This window comes from Nylanderia fulva, unplaced genomic scaffold (assembly GCF_048542155.1).
Source record: "Nylanderia fulva isolate GAGA-0341 unplaced genomic scaffold, ASM4854215v1 Scaffold2, whole genome shotgun sequence".
Lineage (NCBI taxonomy): Eukaryota > Metazoa > Arthropoda > Insecta > Hymenoptera > Formicidae > Nylanderia > Nylanderia fulva.
In genome coordinates, this window is record NW_028190263.1 from 8,213,948 (window position 1) to 8,232,307 (window position 18,360).

The 18,360-nt window shown below is 30.1% G+C and overlaps 5 protein-coding genes across 8 annotated transcripts; 2 read left to right on the forward strand and 3 right to left on the reverse strand.

The window, feature by feature from the left end:
- The first annotated feature begins 24 nt into the window (after positions 1-24).
- Positions 25-5,165, forward strand: TBC1D23 (TBC1 domain family member 23). 2 transcript variants are annotated; one of them, XM_085482167.1, is made up of 9 exons: positions 25-284; positions 764-984; positions 1,072-1,276; positions 1,354-1,605; positions 1,679-2,054; positions 2,251-2,464; positions 2,542-2,877; positions 2,970-3,102; positions 3,187-5,165. In XM_085482167.1, exons 1-9 carry the CDS (start codon positions 256-258, stop codon positions 3,458-3,460), a joined length of 2,040 nt encoding a protein of 679 aa, XP_085338293.1. In that variant the 5' UTR covers positions 25-255; the 3' UTR covers positions 3,461-5,165. The 2 variants fall into 2 exon arrangements, with proteins under 2 accessions (XP_085338293.1, XP_029166384.2); XM_029310551.2 differs by having other exon boundaries at positions 1,369-1,605.
- Positions 5,166-5,594: 429 nt separating this feature from the next.
- Positions 5,595-7,879, reverse strand: senju (UDP-galactose transporter senju). The gene is made up of 7 exons (XM_029310552.2): positions 7,750-7,879; positions 7,344-7,669; positions 7,082-7,196; positions 6,960-7,006; positions 6,715-6,854; positions 6,478-6,621; positions 5,595-6,404 (listed from the first exon to the last, which is right to left on the reverse strand). Exons 2-7 carry the CDS (start codon positions 7,429-7,431, stop codon positions 5,925-5,927), a joined length of 1,014 nt encoding a protein of 337 aa, XP_029166385.2. The 5' UTR covers positions 7,432-7,669; positions 7,750-7,879; the 3' UTR covers positions 5,595-5,924.
- Positions 7,880-8,315: 436 nt separating this feature from the next.
- LOC114937078 (ankyrin repeat and FYVE domain-containing protein 1) lies at positions 8,316-17,159 on the forward strand. Of its 3 annotated transcripts, XM_085482165.1 has the most exons (14): positions 8,316-8,619; positions 8,765-8,858; positions 8,921-9,110; positions 9,216-9,325; positions 9,445-9,704; positions 9,787-9,936; positions 13,385-13,788; positions 13,952-14,665; positions 14,756-15,028; positions 15,236-15,677; positions 15,758-15,955; positions 16,068-16,308; positions 16,443-16,698; positions 16,782-17,159. In XM_085482165.1, the coding sequence occupies exons 2-14, from the start codon at positions 8,855-8,857 to the stop codon at positions 16,921-16,923; spliced, it is 3,384 nt and encodes a 1,127-aa protein (XP_085338291.1). In that variant the 5' UTR covers positions 8,316-8,619; positions 8,765-8,854; the 3' UTR covers positions 16,924-17,159. The 3 variants fall into 3 exon arrangements, with proteins under 3 accessions (XP_085338291.1, XP_029166268.2, XP_085338292.1); XM_029310435.2 differs by having other exon boundaries at positions 8,316-8,858; XM_085482166.1 differs by having other exon boundaries at positions 8,316-8,858; positions 8,924-9,110.
- On the reverse strand, positions 10,384-12,724 carry LOC114937144 (uncharacterized). Its single transcript, XM_029310553.2, has 4 exons — positions 12,130-12,724; positions 11,699-11,851; positions 11,441-11,614; positions 10,384-11,365 (listed from the first exon to the last, which is right to left on the reverse strand). Exons 2-4 carry the CDS (start codon positions 11,754-11,756, stop codon positions 11,088-11,090), a joined length of 510 nt encoding a protein of 169 aa, XP_029166386.1. The 5' UTR covers positions 11,757-11,851; positions 12,130-12,724; the 3' UTR covers positions 10,384-11,087.
- On the reverse strand, positions 17,154-18,023 carry UQCR-11 (Ubiquinol-cytochrome c reductase 11 kDa subunit). Its single transcript, XM_029310554.2, has 2 exons — positions 17,818-18,023; positions 17,154-17,439 (listed from the first exon to the last, which is right to left on the reverse strand). Exons 1-2 carry the CDS (start codon positions 17,905-17,907, stop codon positions 17,266-17,268), a joined length of 264 nt encoding a protein of 87 aa, XP_029166387.1. The 5' UTR covers positions 17,908-18,023; the 3' UTR covers positions 17,154-17,265.
- Between the last annotated feature and the right edge of the window lie 337 nt (positions 18,024-18,360).

An 18,360-nucleotide genomic window follows, 5' to 3' on the forward strand; every position in this document is an offset into this window, starting at 1 on the left:
AGAAATCGACTGGCGATAAGCATCTCTAACCGGAAAGATGGCGACGATCTGTCAACAGCAGCTACGTTTTATCAAATATGCCAAAACTGCTAAACCCACTGCGACCGAAGAAATTCGCAAAATATGAAAGCTTTCGCCTCAAAGCATGCTAAACGACCAAAAGTGTTCTTTTCGTCGTAGATAATTTTCACGGACATCGAATTTTTGCGTGTTCTCGTACATATCTGAATTCTATTCGCTGCGACATTTACTACGATGGCACTACAGGAGGACGAAAACACCTGGTAAGCTGATAAAAACAGTTTTTTTTTTTTTATTTCGTCGAGGAATGACATTTTTTTGCCGTACATATGTTTTATTAACATACAATGTAAAATTAATGAATCATTCATATGCAAATCAAGATCTGTGATATCTTTGTGATATGTATATATATATATATATATATATATGTGTTGTGTAGTTTTTAATAACATATTTGTATATAAAAAAGTTTGAAAGTTTGAAAGTTACATATACAAATAAGATACATATACAATTTTTTATATACGGAGTGCACTAAAATGTAGCGGAGAAGTGTGACATGACGTCTTTTCACAGTTTGCTAATTGTGCTAATTAATGTGTTATGTTCATGCAGATTGTACAACATTCCTACATGTTGTACTCAAATATTTTGTATGCATTTTAATTTTTTATATACTTTCTTACAAATAATGTTTATTATTTAGTTTTATCTTTGTGTTAATTTTTTATTATTTCAGGATACTAGAATTGGAAGCAGCGCTTCTAGATACAGAAGCACCATCTGCATCTGATATTTATGCAATTTGTAAAGGCCAACCAATTCCTACAAATTTAAGGCCAGATGTTTGGCAGGCTTGTTTATATGTTACTGATCGACGTGATCAGTTGAGCCAGTTTAATGAAGTTTATGATTTACCTGAACAAAATGTAATTCGTGATGATTGTCAACAATTAGTAGGTCAGTATATGGGAAAGGATTATGTAGATTTCTTAATAGATAGTTTTATTTATATTTTTACTAATATTTTATTTTCAAATATTACAGCAAAACTTGGCAATGAGGATGAGGATAAAGTTTCTGTGGTTTCTGATCTTGAATCTATACTAACATTTTATTGTAAAAGTAAATGCAAACAATATGAAAGGGGAAATGGATGGTTAGAATTATTGGCCCCTTTAATAGCTTTAAAATTACCACGTGCTGCAACTTATAATCTTTTTGAGGCAATAAGAGATGTCTATATTCCAAGGTATATATATAATGCAAGTATTCTTATTTGCGAGAACTATATTAATGTAAAAATAATTTATAATTTTTGTCACACAGTATATCTTTTTTTAGAGGTGAAGCATATAGTTCAGTTTTAAGATTACTATTACTCTATCATGAACCAGAATTGTGTTCGTTTTTGGATACAAAAAGGATATCACCTGATCAATATACAAAAGTATGGATGAATACATTATTTGCTGGTGTCTGTTCATTGCCAGCAATCTGTACTATGTGGGATCTATATTTTATGCAAGCTGACCCATTTTTCATGCTGTTCCTCTCACTTATTATGATTATAAATGCCAGGTAAATTTTAAATAAGATGGCATTTTATCATATTTGTTGATACTGATTATATAACTTAATTTTCATCTTGTAGAGAGCAAATTTTAAGTATGAAGGACGAGGATAAGCAAAATATAATAGATGCCATAGCTATAATGCCATGTGCTCTAGAAGCAGAGGATGTAACCGATTTCTGTTCATTGGCACAGTACTATGCGATGAAAACGCCAACGTCTTTTAAACAGGATTTGTATCCTATAATGTTCGGAGAAAATTCTGACGAGAAATCAATATCTCACGCATTATGCTTACCAGTATCGGCGCAAGAATTAGTAGAAAATGCTATTGAGGCTCCATCCATATCTAATAATACTGTTGAGGCTGTTAGATTCTTTCTTGTAGATTGTAGACCTGCAGAACAATATAATGCAGGTCATTTACCAACAGCATTTCACCTTGATTGTAACTTGGTAAATATTAATTACACAAATATTTTTATGACTTTAAATTTATCAAACCAATTAAAAAAAAATTTTTAAACTTACTAGAATGATGTATATATTTGTATGTATTTTAATTTTCTCATATATATTTAAAATTTAAATAAACAAAAAAAAGATGTTTAGGATTTGAAAATAAAGATTAAATATATTTGTATGTTTTTAGATGCTTCAAGAACCTGCTGCATTTGCCACAGCAGTGCAAGGTTTATTGCAAGCTCAACGTCAAGCGCTAGCTGTTGGTTCGCAAGCTGGTGGAGAACATCTTTGTTTTCTAGGAAGTGGTAGACAAGAGGAAGATCGTTATACGCATATGGTAGTAGCATCCTTTTTACAAAAGCATACACAATATGTGAGCATGGTCACTTCTGGCTATCAAGGTAAATTGTTTTTATTTAATTTTTTATTTTAAAGAATTAATAATAAATCATATATTTATGTCATAATTTGTTTTCAGCTATTCATGAATATTTTGGTGATGAAGTAGTATCGAGTCTCGTCGATCACAATTCGCAGCATTGTTTGGTGTGTAATACTAACATGTCGGAAGAAAATTCAAACGAAGCGAGTCCGGTGAAAGTGAAAAATAACAATTCCGATCTCCTAGGGAAAATTGGATTAGCTATGAAATTAAAAAGCCAAGAAGTAAAAGGGAAGCTGTTTGATTATATTGTTAATCCTACGGCGAATGTTAATAGCAATACAGAAAAGAGAGATGGCAAAGATTTAGACTACATTAAACGTCAAAGGAAAACCGCGCCCGTGTTTAGTATAGACGATGATCAAGAGATAGGTGGGCATTTTTCGAATTATTTTTAAATGGTTTTCATATAAACTGTTTAAAATAAGAAAAAGACTATAAATTATATGACAAATCTCTTGTAGATATGACTATGACTAATAATGAAAGTGAAGAGCCTATTGAAGTAGTATCTATACAGCAATGGATGAAAGATCCTAAATTATTACATTCCTTTAAATGTCAAGAAGTGAAAGTCAATGGTGATCTCTGTGATAGGTAAATGTATAACATAACAAAATTTTTTTATCATAAAATGACATAAAATCAATCACATTTACAAACGTATTTCCTCTATTTCAGTCAACTACTGGTTACTGATAGTCATCTTATAGTACTACGAGAAATCCCGGAGCGAAAAGGTGCTGCACATGTAATCGTGAAACGTCCCCTAACGAGTATCGTTAAAATAACGTCGAGAAAGCGACATGCCGATCTGATAACTTTCAAATATGGTACAACACAATATAACGATACAATTATTTCCGATATGGATAAATTTCTTATACCCAATGCAAGCGAAGCAACTAAATTAATTACGCAACAAATCATGAAACAATTAAAAACATCAGACTAAATATCATAGATACATATTTTATAAAAAAATTTCGAGTTACTGTACAGAAATCGTATAAAAACCAATTTTTGATGAAAAATTTTCCTAACAAATTCAGTTTTGACAATATGCAAAGGTACTTTAACTATTTGTACAGTTATTTAGATTTTTGTTTATGTATATATTGTAGCTATCAAAATTAATATAAAAGTATCGATTATTAATATATCTGATTGTTAATGTGTTAAAATATATTGATTAGTTGGTTGTTTTACATAGAGAAATCATGATTTTTATAATATTGTGAACAGATAAATTGAATTCTATATAATTTCTTATATTTAATTATTTAATTAACATAATTTTGTGTGTACATTTCAAATGTACAATCATGTAGATTTTTATAATTTTTCTCAATATCAGGGTGAAATGACTGACCTAAAAACTAATGCGTTCATAACTTTGTAATCACATTTATATATATAATTGTTATATTAATCATATAAGAGAGAATACATTTCAGATTTTTATTAGAAGTATTAAAGGCCTTAAATTTTTTGTTTTCATAAAATTTACAGTGCTTAATGACAGTTAAAGCTTCATATTTCATTAGACTGAAATCTTGTAGAAATATATGTATATATATAAGAGAGAGAGAGAGAGAGAGAGAGGAAAGAGAACTAGCAATTAATATTGTTTTTTAACATATATGTGCCTAACTAATGCACATTGTTAAGTGTTCTTTTGTTGTGATACACATAATGTAAATAAATATTAAAAATAAATTTAAAATATTAATCTAATTGGCAATTCTGGTCCTAATTCGATTTTAATATATTTAGTATGTACTTTACATAAAATTTGCATTTTGTAGATTGCCATATTGTGTTTTTGTAAGGCAAATCTATTTGTACAAATTTATTTAAGTAATTATGCAAATTATTATAATAAGTGCGATATTTGTAACCAAATAATATCTTTCACACTTGTTTAATTGCTAGCATTTTTCAAAGATTAAAAAAACTATAGCAAAAAAGAATGCTTTGAGAAAAGATTAAATCTTATATATGTGTATATATATATATATATATATTTCATTGTGAATATTGGTACTTAATTTTTTAAGTCATTAGTCGCAAAAATATGCGTAGTGTTCCTCAAATTTTAAGTAAATAAAATCTCACATTCTGGCGACTTATTTTAGAAACACATTAATTTTGCACTTAAAATGTAATTTATATATATATATATAAAACTTGTAATAATTTATAATTATATTAATTCTGATTATAATTTCTGATATCAGTCATAGTGAAATAATGTTTCCTTACATATATGTTTTATTAATAAATATAAATAAGTTTTTTTGCAGTTGCTATATTTAAATATAATCTAATAATAATAAAAATGACTTTTACATTTATTCATAACATTTATATAAACTAATTAAAAACCTATTAAAATATAAAAAGCAATTTGAATATCTACAAATTAGAAAAATTTTTTAAAGGATTAAAGAATACGTATATGTATATATACACATATATGTTGTTGGTAGTTTTACCACAAATTTGCTAGTAACTATATATAATATGTACATAATTTTGTTCCATCTTTCTTGATATGTAGTAGTACACATTGTGTGTATATGTGATAGAACTTTTCCATGTATGAGCTTCCAGACTATTTGGAAATTTATGAATATAAATAAATTACATATGAATTATATTAGTATTCAAAAATTGATTTTTAAGAAACTGAACATTTAAATTGTGTATATAAAGCTTGACAATTTCTAGATATTTATTGTTTATAGGTTTGTGTGTGTATATAAATAAATTGAAAAGGTGTGTATGTATAAATATATAAATGAAAAGGCTATGTGTATATATATATAATATAAAAATAATATCTGCACACACACACACATATATATACATATACATACATACATAAAATAAAAAAGATTTTAAAGTAATCCTTTATTTTACACATTACTTATATTCCTTTATTGAATTGTAAATTATAGTATGTAAGATGTATTTACAAGTTTGTATAAATATATATTATAAATATATATTTTTTGTATATCTTAATTTACTCATATATTTTTGAATATATTTAAAGAGATAAACGTAAAAAATATAAAGTTATTTGAATTTTGTAATTTGACAATTTCTACTAATTTTAAATACCAAAGGAATTAAATATTTCTACTCGGATCTTATCATAATCTGAATGTTAGATTCAATTTGTTAAAAAAAATTATAACATCTTGATTTTTCAATATTATAAACTTAACATATCAAATTTTACACAATATACAACATAATTATTAAGAATTATGTAAAGCTTGCGTGTTATCACAAGAAAAAAACTTGTAACAATATTATTGGTTAATACACTATCACTTCGTTTCATAATTTTGATTGTAGACACACATTTATTATTTAAACAATTTAATATTGTTATTAATTGTGTGTGCCTATACTAAAAATTGTTTTCTGCTTTCTATCGTTTCCTTAGATTGAGTATTTTGTACAGGATTTCTTGAATATAAAATAATAGCAAAACTTACCATAGCTATAGAAATGACAGTGTTTGTATTAATAACTATATTAAATAAAATCCAGCATAACACTGCCGTAAAAATCAGTTCCATTGCACTAGCAAAAGTCTTTAATATAGAATTTAAAGTTTTCAAAAAGAAACTTGTTATTATTCCAACAATTGCATTATTTAACATAATTAATATTATTTTCGGTTGCAAAGCTGTACTTATTTCAATATTACTGAATGTATCACTGACATTGTTCTTGAATGTAGTTAATAAAATAATTGCTATAATATTGCAGAAAATACTGTCTATATACATAAATACATTTTGTACAAAAATGTCAATGTCAGCACCTTGCTGTTTAAGCAAGTACTCATTATAAACGCCAGCTAAACAAGAGCATGTTGTCTGCAAATAGAAATTTTTTAGAAAATAACCATACAGTCATATAAATATCATTATGTAATAAAATTCAATATACCTGTACAAGAATTAAAAATAGAGAAATATCTACATGGAATTCTGCATCAAAGACATGGATATCAAAGTGCTTTACCATGCAACCAACTGTCAAGATCACTAATGAAAACCACTGTATCGCAGACAACTTTTTGCGAAAAATAACCTGAAAAAAATTAGAATTCTCACATATAAGACTCATTCAACATTTATTGCTATTTTGTTATTATGTTAAAAAGTGTGCCAATATTAAGTATACTTGAAATATGATTCCGGTAAGCACAACACGAAGTTGCAGCAAGATATAGTAAGTTGTAGGATCAAATCTAGCCAAATTGACAAATGCTAGATTGTTGTAGAGACAGTATAAAAATGCAGGTATCATATACAGTAGAAGCACTAAAAAATAGACAGAAATTTTCTTTAGCCTTTTATGAATTTCAATTGCATCAAATGTTTATAATACAAATTTCTAGAATTCTTTATCTGTTATTTTGGTCTCACCCTTTTTATTCTTTTTTGTCTCCTGAAGAAGAGTTAAAATACTATTGCTGTAAATGAAAAAATATATTACTAAAATTAAGATAACCAATTGCACAAATTAAAATTCCAAATTGTTTACTTACTCTTTGCAATAAAGTACTGTAGATATTATCAATTTTAAAACTTCTGTCATCAGCACAACTGCCACAGTATTATACTCATAGCGACCACTTCTTTGAGACCATGTCACAAGAATACCTACAGCAAAAAAAAAAATATTGTCATGAATTCTGACATTATTTTTTCATGACTAACATATAATTAATATTTTTGTTTAATGTGTAACATTTTTTTGTCCATTTATTATTGATAATGACAAAATATAATCATGTAAAATCAACGTACCTTGATTTATAAATAGAGCTATATAGGAAATAAATATAACAGAACTCCATCTTCCCGGAAATAATTCGCTCCAACTTATTCCTCCCATTTCTCTGCTTTTCTTACACAATCTCAACGTACAAAATTTTGGCAAAACATTGTGACAACAGTTCCTTTTTATCGTACTTAATTATCAGTACACACATATTAATGCCAAATCATCATTACTAATCAAACACTACCGAAGGCTGAATATACTCTAACTTCTTTTATTACTTAGATATAAATTCGAAAGACACATCTACGCTTATGTGTTCAGCACATTTGTTCAACAGCTTTTAAAAAATCTGTCAAATTTAACATATACATTTATATATATAAGTATGTATATAAATTGACAAGTCAGAGATATTTTCGACAGTTTTACCTGTTCCACTTTTCAAACGTATCACGAAATATAAATTATTTTCCATATACATGTTTATTAGAAAATATTCTTCAATTCGCTCAGCTGTGACAATTCGTTCTTTTTTGGTCCAGGCAGAAACATCACGCAAAAATACACTATTCACACTAATCGGTGTTTAGGGTTTTTCCACTAGACTGATCAATCGCAAACTCCCGTGCTGATCGGGCCAATGGGTGACGTGGACAAAATCTGAGCGAACAATTTGGAGCTGCGCGGATTAACCAATCAGCTGACAGTTGCTTCGCTCCGATTGGTCAATCCGCGAACTGTCAACCGGAGCGTTTGCGATCTATCGTGGAATGACCTTTAATTCGATGCAAATAGTTTTCAGGGCTTAGAACAGCCAATTGCACGATTGAACACAATTTCTATTTGTAGAACACGTGTTCATTCACTGATTATCCGATTCACGATTCATCTGATATTTGTGACTTCGAATTTAAAGCTCATTAACCAATTAGTACACGCGATCTCGCCGGTCTCCCCTCCTCGTCCTTATTTACACACGTACATACATACATACACATATATATGTTTCTCTTTGTCTTTTTTCTTCTAAATGCATTCCATTCGTCGTCTCTTTTCCGCAACTTTGCGGAATCGAGCGGTAAAATCGGAGGGGCAGGGCTATAAGCTATATATTATCTATTCGTTATCTATTCGTAGAATATAGGGGTGATTTAAAAACTCGGACTTGATTCCTCGAAGAGGAGATATTTGTGGGCACTTTTTATCAAACGCTGCGTGCGCGTGCGTGTTTATGTGCGTGTGGATATGACAGATGCCGTAATGGTTCCTTGATAGCGTGGGCGTATATATGTGATATATGTGCGTGATATTTTGTGTTTTCTCCCGAGTACCGGCTCGTGCGATCTTCCTTTGAAATAATAATAAATCCTCTCCGGATTCGCCCGCTTACTGATTCTGATACGTGTCATTCGCAGTAGCTTCTATTTTTTTTCTACTTTGACAGATCCATGTATAGATGAACATGTACTGCATCATGCAATAATATTTTTCTTCAATCTGTCAAACGCTCTCGACGTAATAATTCTTATTAATTATGGGTAAGTTTTTGATAACATTGAACAGTTTCATGAAGAATAATTATATGTATATTTGTTTTCAGAAGATTCTACAGAAGCGCAAAAGTGGCAGCAACATCTATCCCTGTTGCGAGAGCAATATGTCAATTTGTACAATGCAAACATAGAATTGCAAAAGGAGTATGCTATCATTACAGCTGAGAAGCAAGAAGGTGGATTTGTCAGTAGGCTTCTGGCAACTATAGCATCTTTATATTGTCAACATCGTTACAGGTATCTTATATACAATTTGGTATGTTTTTTTATACAAAAATGTAATATAAAATTGTATAATATTTATAATGAATATTATCCTGAAATTTATTTATTTATTTTTAGTGATATAAATATAAAACTGATTGATCAAGAAATACCAGCACATAAATTTGTATTGTCTGCCAGAACTGATTTCTTCAATGATGCAGCCCTTGTTGAAAAGACTGTTTTAGGTAATATATTTATGTCTATTTATTTTATATCTGTGATTATATTTATTACATATTTATTGCATAATTATTTTTAGATTGTGATTATATTTATTACATATTTATTGCATAATTATTTTTAGATTGGAGCAATTTAAATAGCAGTGTTGCATTAGTGTTGTTAAAATGGATTTATACTGGCAAGGTGTCTCAAGAAGATCTAACATTGGACTTGATGAAAGCAGCAGCTGGCTTTCATTTGTCAGAAATGGTAGATCAATGCGAAAGATATCTAATTGGGACAGTGGGATTGAAGGATTGTGTGGGATTATATTCAGCAGCTGAGGAATTGGGTACCTTAAAGTTAAAGGAGCATTGCAGTTCTTTAATTTCAGCACATTGGGTAAAATTACAATAATCTCACTTGACAATAACAACATTATTGTCTGTATGTGTTATATCTAAAATATTAATATAACTTACAGGAAGATTTAACGGGCGAAGATTTCAAAGAGATGCCAGGTTCTCTGTTATATAAGTTGTTGCAAACTAAGAGCAAATATCCTTTACATGCAGCCGTACGCTTGATGCGCGAAGACGTCGTGTTTCTATACTTAGTGGAAAATAACGCCGAGGTAAGTTCTCTTCCTTTTTGATAAAAAGACAACGTAATGTAATATGTATTGAAGTAAATTTTATTGAAATAATTGAAATTAAACCTAATTTGATACATGACAATTTATATTTCATATATTTATTTATATATTTTATTTCAATATATAAACATAATATGAAAATATTGTGCTATTAATGTATGGAGATTTATTATGTGTTCTGTGTTTGTTATTATAAGATATATTTTTAATATTTTAATATATTAATTAATTTACACACATATTCACAGCTTAAGTTTGAATGTTAAGTAATTGCATAAACTAAAATGATTTAATTATAAACATAAAATCTAAATTAATTTAAAAGATAAGTAACTTATTTTTTTCAATACTTTTAATTTATTTTTTTATAATACTTGAAAACATTAACATTTACAATATTTTTTGCTAGTAAAAATATTATCTTAGTTACTTTGGGTTACTTTTATTAATGTTAAAAAATTATTTGTTTACAAATATAATTGTTGAGACTCAGAGAGTAGAACAAATTGTATGATTAACATATTTGAATAGTTCAAAGTAGATTATTCGAAAAGGCAGTTTAAACAATGACAACAAGTCAAATTGCTTGAAAATTCCAAGCCTTTAGAAATATTGATATGTTAAAACTTATTTAGTAATCAGCAGTGACAGTTTTATTTCTGATCAATTACATATAGATTAAGACTGCTGGTCCCTAATATAATATAACTTACAAGTAGAAACATTCTGGATCATTTTTTAATAGATATTTTTGATATAAATTATAAATATAATTTAGAACTAATCTGTAACAAGATGATTCACAATTGACTAGTAAAAGATATTTTATCTTTGTGTGTAATATCCAATTATTTTATTCAATTCTAATTTCTAAATAGATATATAGATTCTCTCTAATTGTAAAAATTAAAATTAAATAACTTAACAATTTTTAAAAATAAATTAGTTATTTATAGCCATTTATATTATTATTGGATAGACATCAATATTTGTGTATTATATAATACAATACTTGCAATTTGTTGTAAAGGCTCCATTTGTACTCCCATCATTATCAGAGAGAATTATATATCTTATATATGAAACACTTTCTTTTAAGTAACACATTGTGTGCCATCAATTGAAAAATTCTATATTAATCTTACAATCAGCAGTGCTAGGATTATTCCATATATTTTGTTAAATATCCCAAATTGTAAAGGAGATGAATTGCACAAGTGAAAACTACAAAAACAATATTCAGGTGGATCGGTCGGTGCTCCCCTGTGTTCACCTATAAAACAACCTTCGTCATAAGCAGTTGCTACAATCTCTTCCTTTTTATACCACTGTTGATCGGCTTCATTATAAACACGAGAGGTATATTTCTGTGGGGCGCAGTCTCTCTGAACAGTAGTAACTACAGATGCTAAAAGAAAATTTTCAAACAAATGGTTAGGTCATTATCATTTAATGGTTACTCTGTCAACATTTGCCAACCTACTTTTAGATTTATATTGAATAGTTCTCTTCATACAAAGTGTCGAAGTTGGACAGAATGTCTGAAATTTGGCACTCCCATCAAAATGGGAACAAAGCAAATGTGTGTCTTCTGGTCTTGTCAACGCTGTGAGACATTTGAAACATGAAATGCCTTCTGCTTGTGCTTGTAAAATGTCTATAAATTTTATATTATATTAATCTTTAAGTTTTATTGATTTCTCTGATTACAATAATCAAAGTATAAAAGAAATGCACATACATGACAAAATACTGATATATAATATCATAATCTGTAGATTTGACTTCAAATTGTACATTTTATTTGCAATAATAGTTAGCTCATCGAGAAATAATTATTTAATTAAATCAACAATGAGATATTTGTACGATTAATTTATTTCGGCAGTAATATCTGAAACAATGTTCAAAATTAATATTTGACTAGAATTGTACTGAAATTGAAATATTTTATCTCTATTCTTGTTATACAAATTTAGGAAGTTTAATTCTGTCTTTAATTAAATTTTTAAAAACTGTTTTCCAAATTTTCTCTATTCTTATATTATAATTATCTATATTCATTACAAAGCAATTTTATTATCAAAGAAATTTCATAAAAAATAATTAAATTTATATCTTATGTAAGACTTTTTTTTAATATCAAGATGAATATAAATATTTCTTAGATACCTCTTTGACATTTATTAAAAACTGTCAGCTTTCACTATTGAAAGTCCTGTTTTATTTATATCGCCAAGTTTCTAAATTATAATTTTCTGCTCTAATTATTTTCTTAATTAATATAAGTGAACTTGATAAACTGACGTATCAAAATCTCCGTCAATACTCTATATATACATATTCCGTTACCAAATACAGTAAGACACAGTCATGGTACACTTTTATCACAGTATTACAACGTTCGCACGCATCGTGTAACGCATCATAACGATTTATTTTTCGCGATACACAGGCACGATGATGCGATCCTCGTCGTCAAAATCTCTCTCCGCCTTTCTCGCTCTCGAAACACATCGAGAGCGACTGCTCCACGGCTGATTACAGCCGGGCCACGTCATCTGCCTCGGCGGTTCTTTAATACTTCTGCGTCCTCTTCCATGTATATCAGAAAATAATCTCCATACACTTCCTCCGTAAACGCTTTTTCACACCAACTCGATGTTATTCGTGCCATTCCACTGACTTGATCATTAGCCCCCCTATATACGCATACACACATACACTAACGCACGTATCGCGGCATCGTGCACGCGCTGATATAGACAGTGGTTCTCAAATTTGTTTTTTTTTTTTATATTTTTTTATTCAGTTTGTTATTTAATTTTATATATATGTATATATTTATCCGTCTTTCAAAAATAAAAAAAATGACTATTTATGGCGAATCACTTTGTATTTGTTATGATATATCAATATGCACACAATAATTTGTAAATTTTAAAATTTATATTATATATAATTTTGAAATAAAAATTTGGATATATTTTTAAATGTATATTATATATTTTTTAAATAAAAAAAATGAAATAAAAAGTATATAAGACAATAAGAAAAAATGAAATGTATTATAATGAAAATAGATATGCAATTGCATATGCAAAATCATATTGCAAAACTTATGTCTTCTCTCTGTCAACACTAACATATTTGAATAATTAACATAACTTAACATCACTGAATATATAATTTTTCTTTAGATCATTTTTCATGTTTCTCTATCATACTTAAAGTTATATTTGATTTTTCTGCTGAGTAAGTTCTTAATTTAAAAAGAAATATTTTATATAGTAAAAAATATTCAAAAAATTATTTTTTTTATTTTAATATTTTAATTATTTTCAAACGTGCGCCATTATTAATTATAATAATTTAAAAAGGATACTCTAATATTTCTTATTTTTTAACGATAACATGTGTTTTATAGCTTCCAAAAGCAGTCAATGCTGTAGATCACAAAGGAGAAACAGCTCTAGAAGTTGCCCTGAAAAGTCGTCAACCATCTTTGGCCCGTACTTTGGTTGAACATGGAGCGAATCTGAGTGCGAAGGATGCAAGGGGTCTTTCTCTCCTTCATTCAGCAATTTTGAAAGGAGATTCTTACTCATCTGAATTTATAATCGAACAACTGGAAAACAACGGCAATGTGCAAAAGTTATGTGAGCCTGTAAATATTATTGAGAGTGCGAAAAATACAGCCGATCTTAAGCAACTGGAAGGCTGTACTGCCTTGCATCTAGTAGCGAAGCATAATACAGAAAGCATGTTAGCAGTTGGATCAAGATTGCTTCAAGCAGGAATTGATCCAAATTTACAAGATCATAGAGGATGGTAAATATTGTATTCCTTCAAGATCCTGTTTCAAGATTTACATTACATTCCGAATAATGTAAAGCTTAAAAATAAGTATCTGTGGAATTCAAAATAGGATTTGTAGCCTTTTTTATGTAATTAAGTATCAAATATAATTTTGCACATTTATTTATATTTGCAGGACTGCGCTTCATAGCTGTATCTCGGAGAGAAACGATATGCTGTTTGATTTGTTACTCGAGGCAAAATGTATAGATATAGATGAAACCACCAACGAAGATGACACACCATTATGTTTCGCGATGAAGACTGATCCCTTCAACGAATACTTTGCGTCTAAATTATTAACTAAAGGCGCTATACCGAATCCAATTTATAACACCACTGGGGATACGTTGCTTCACGTCTTGACGCGAGAATGTAGAGAAGGGGCGGCGCTATTTTTAGTGGAATATTGTAAGAATAACTTAACAAAAACCAACAACGAAGGTTTCACGATATTACATGAAGTGTGCAAGGTCGGCTTAAAAGATTTGTCTCGGGCATTATTAAAAAATGGATTTCCAACCGATGTCGTTACCTTTTCTACTGGTGACACACCGATTCATTTCGCTATCTCGAATCTATATGCAGATATAGTCAATGAATTATTAGATTTATCTAACTCTAATGAGCAATTGACTATTAAAAATAAAGCGAACGAGACGCCTCTGAGCCTAGCTATAAAGGCACCGTTTAAAAAAGGCAAAGATATCGTACTAGCTCTGATAAAAGCTGGGGCTGATGTAAATGAGCGTAACAAGGAAGGTCTGACATTGTTACATAAGGCAATATTGAAGGAAGATTCAGCTACCGCTATATTTCTGCTGGAAAATGGTGCTGACATGAATGCAAAGTGAGTTTATTAAAATTTACAAAAATTGATATGTATAAAAAATTGCAAGTTCAATATTATTAATATATATTCGTATTTCAATATGTGCAGAACAGCCAATGGAGATACGCCGCTACAACTGTGCGTACATTGTAGACTAGGCGAAGTAGTGGAAGCTCTTTGTAGACGAGGTGTAGACACTTCAATAGGATGCCCATTATGGGATGCTCTAGACTCAGATCAGGAAGATACCGCGTCAATCTTGGTTAAATACGGAGCTGATACTGATTGTTGGGGTTCTGGACCCGATGGTTGTCAGCAAACGCTGCTACACAGAGCGATCGATGATAATAAGGAAGATATAGCACAATTTCTGATCAGAAGGTAGCGATATCCGCATTCTTTTGCTAAAAAAAGTTTTTAAGTAATAATCATTTGTCAGAAATAAGAAAATAATATTTAAAAAATTGTTATCTTATTTTTTTATTTTTAATTTATATCGTGATGGTATATAGATATGATTACAATGTAAAATATTGTAAATTTGTCATTATTTTATTCCTCTCTTTTAAATGATGATTTATATCGCAGTGGATGTGATTTGAATGCTCCGAGACGACTTGGGCCAGACGGTGCCGGCGGAGATGAGGCGAGAGATGAGTGTACGCCGTTACATTTGTGTTGCCAATGGGGATTGGAGCAAGTTGTGCAAACGCTCATCGAACACGGAGCCGACGTGAACGCCCGCGATGCGGAGGGAAAGACTCCTGTACACGTAGCGATACAGAATCAGCATTCGCAGCTGATCTCTCTTCTGCTGTGTCACCCGAATATAGATCTGAACAAGAGGGATAAGAGAGGACTTACGCCATTCGCGACCGCTCTGACTGTCCGTAACAACAAAGCTGCGCAAGCGATATTAGAGAGATTACCAAAGGCCGCCGAACAATACGATAATAAGGGCAGAAACTTCTTACATACTGCTATCCAGAAGGGTGACATGGAGAGCATTCTGTTTTTATTATCGATACAAGTACTTGAATTTAATTTATTATAGATTGTAATGCACTGTGAAGAACTGTAACTACAGTAGTTCTATTTTTCTTGTCACAGGTAGACGTAAATTCAAGAATACATGACGTTACACAAACGCCTCCGCTGCATCTTGCCGCGATGTCAGGAAACGAGATGTTGGTGCGAAGTTTGATATTAGCAGGCGCTCGTGTTAATGATACCGATGCAAATAGGAACACCGCACTGCATGTGGCAGCTAAAGCGGGACATGCTCCTGTTGTCTCCGCGTTATTGCAAGTAAGAGACAAGCTATTTAATGCAAAGAATCCACTAAATACCTACCTGACGGTGTACCTAATTTTATTGCATTTAAGGTATCCTGTTAAATAATGGATTATTTGTTGTATAGAATAATATTAATTTCGACGCGGTAAATGCGGACGGCGATAACGCGTTGCACGTAGCTGTAAGAGAAGGTCATGTGTCAGTGGTCAGGACGTTACTGACCGAGTGTACGCTGGACGCGGAAGCTGTGAATCTCAAAGGCCGTAATCCTCTACACGAGTTAGCTAGATGCGCGAGGGACAATGCTGCAACGATATGCGAACTATTTTTAGAATGCATGTCACAATATCCAGTCAATAACGCAGGTACAAGAAATGTTCTTTTTTAAAAAAAGATTAATTAAATTTAAAATTGTTTTGGAAGAAAAATGTTGTAATTTGTTTTAATTATATTAATTATTCTACAAAACGCGTATGTTTTACAAAGTCTTTATTTACAGACTTAGATGGAAACACACCATTGTTGATTGCATACATGAAGGGTAATGGCAATCTTTGTAGAACATTAGTAAAAGCCGGAGCATGCTTAGGTTCGATGAATAAAGATGGAATTACAATCTTCAATTATCAAGTAGCAACGAAACAACTATTATATAGACTATTAGATTCTCTAACGCAAGAAGCGCCATGGTCTGATAAAGATTGCTGCTTAGAATGCGGAACAAAATTCTCTCTCACAATGCGCAAGCATCATTGGTATGAATGATTTGTACTCTAACGACATTAAATGAATATATCAAGGTAGCACAGTTTTCATTATATTTTATTTCTCTTTTTAGTCGGCATTGTGGACGAATTTTATGCAGCAAGTGTTCAGGTCAGGATGTACCGATCTTGAAATTTGGTTTAAACAAGCCAGTACGTGTATGCAACATATGTTTTGACGTACTGCTGGGTACTGGTTCTCTTCAACCTTCATAGTTAAAAATTTTTTAAAATTAATAGATCATTCCAATGTTTTTTATATGAAAGGAAAACAGATATACATATATATACATATATATATGAATTGAAAGTCTGTGCGTATATCATTGATATTTTATGTATCCTATTGTATATTGTTCACATTAAGATTTGTTAAAACTAATTCATAGAATTATAGAGAAATACAGATGATGGAAAGATTGTGTGTCAAATATAATTTTCATATCTAATAACTTAATTTTTTATTTTACTAGCATTAGATTATATATACAATAATTGAGAAATTAAGTTTCAACATTGTGAACAACAATTGGGTCTTTATATGGGAATATCGTACAATTATTTAAGTTTGCTAAACAGAGTCTTTGAGACGCAATGATCGACACATTGCACATAATCAAGAAGTTCCTCTAGACAAGTTTCTTCCGTATTGGATCTCGAATTAACACGATCATTGCATGTGTTCAATTTCTCCTGCAAATTGACACATTTTGCTTCTAAAGCACATTCCTCCTGTAAGAAAAATTATTGATTAAAATAATCGCGTAAAGTAATACTGAGTTATTAAAAACATGCTGTTTTTATTGATTAATGTGATTCATTTTTAACTTTTACAGAAAAATATGCATGTGTATAAAAGAAAAAATTTTTATAATTCCAATTAATTAGTGATTAATTTATGAAATAAAATTTGCAGTATTTTGTGAATGTAGAATTATAAAATTAGATTTCACTAGGCAATTTTGTTAAATTAATCAGAGTGTAATTCAAGCAATGCTTGAACTTTAATGAATACATCTTTACTCCGCAAATTAATTAATAAATTAATTAACAATGCGCATTTGCATCCCCATTTAAAAAACAATATTATGTAATGATTGTGTCACTTACACGAAGTACTTTTTGCGGATCCACCAATTCTTCATCGTCGGCCTTCACCACCGGCAAGTAACGTTTGAAAAAATTCTGTACGATTGACATTTTATTAGAGATATTCCGATATTCAAGATCGGTTAGCCTAAAATTTTTCCTTCGGAAAAAACTCCGCAAAAGCTAACCATTAACAATAACCATAAAATCTGAACTTCAAGAAGAGGAAGCAAATCTCACGATTTATCAAAATCGATCATGTGCCTCCTGTGTTGACGTTGACCAATTAGAATCAAGGAAGTTTTCGCGCAAGCAGACACGCGATTGGTTGGAAAATAGAGAAAGTCACAAAAATTCCTATTTGTTAGCCAATCGTGTGACATTTAATTTATGGTGAGTTTTTTTTATTGATAAATTTTCAAATCTCTGCTTCTTTATCCTGATTGGTGGATCAAAAATCCTATTCTGATGACAGAATTTTGAACACACTCTGTAAAATGGTCAATCAACCTCTTGTTTTTCCTAAAATCATTTATATTTTTATATTTTATTCAAATGTGTTCA

Excerpts from the sequence above, each read along its gene's own strand:
- TBC1D23 (XM_085482167.1), top strand. The coding sequence starts at position 256 with ATGGCACTACAGGAGGACGAAAACACCTG. Across the intron at positions 285-763 it reads CAGGAGGACGAAAACACCTG|GATACTAGAATTGGAAGCAG; the intron begins GTAAGCTGATAA and ends TTATTATTTCAG. Across the intron at positions 2,878-2,969 it reads AGACGATGATCAAGAGATAG|ATATGACTATGACTAATAAT; the intron begins GTGGGCATTTTT and ends AATCTCTTGTAG.
- senju (XM_029310552.2), bottom strand. The coding sequence starts at position 7,431 with ATGGGAGGAATAAGTTGGAGCGAATTATTTCCGGGAAGATGGAGTTCT. Across the intron at positions 7,197-7,343 it reads AGCTCTATTTATAAATCAAG|GTATTCTTGTGACATGGTCT; the intron begins GTACGTTGATTT and ends TTTTTGCTGTAG. Across the intron at positions 6,855-6,959 it reads GACAAAAAAGAATAAAAAGG|TGCTTCTACTGTATATGATA; the intron begins GTGAGACCAAAA and ends TCTATTTTTTAG.
- LOC114937078 (XM_029310435.2), top strand. Across the intron at positions 9,705-9,786 it reads CTTTAATTTCAGCACATTGG|GAAGATTTAACGGGCGAAGA; the intron begins GTAAAATTACAA and ends TATAACTTACAG. Across the intron at positions 15,029-15,235 it reads GCACAATTTCTGATCAGAAG|TGGATGTGATTTGAATGCTC; the intron begins GTAGCGATATCC and ends TTTATATCGCAG.
- LOC114937144 (XM_029310553.2), bottom strand. The coding sequence starts at position 11,756 with ATGTACAATTTGAAGTCAAATCTACAGATTATGATATTATATATCAGT. Across the intron at positions 11,615-11,698 it reads ATATATCAGTATTTTGTCAT|ACATTTTACAAGCACAAGCA; the intron begins GTATGTGCATTT and ends TAAAATTTATAG. Across the intron at positions 11,366-11,440 it reads TATTCAATATAAATCTAAAA|CATCTGTAGTTACTACTGTT; the intron begins GTAGGTTGGCAA and ends ATTTTCTTTTAG.
- UQCR-11 (XM_029310554.2), bottom strand. The coding sequence starts at position 17,907 with ATGTCAATCGTACAGAATTTTTTCAAACGTTACTTGCCGGTGGTGAAG. Across the intron at positions 17,440-17,817 it reads ATCCGCAAAAAGTACTTCGT|GAGGAATGTGCTTTAGAAGC; the intron begins GTAAGTGACACA and ends TTTTTCTTACAG.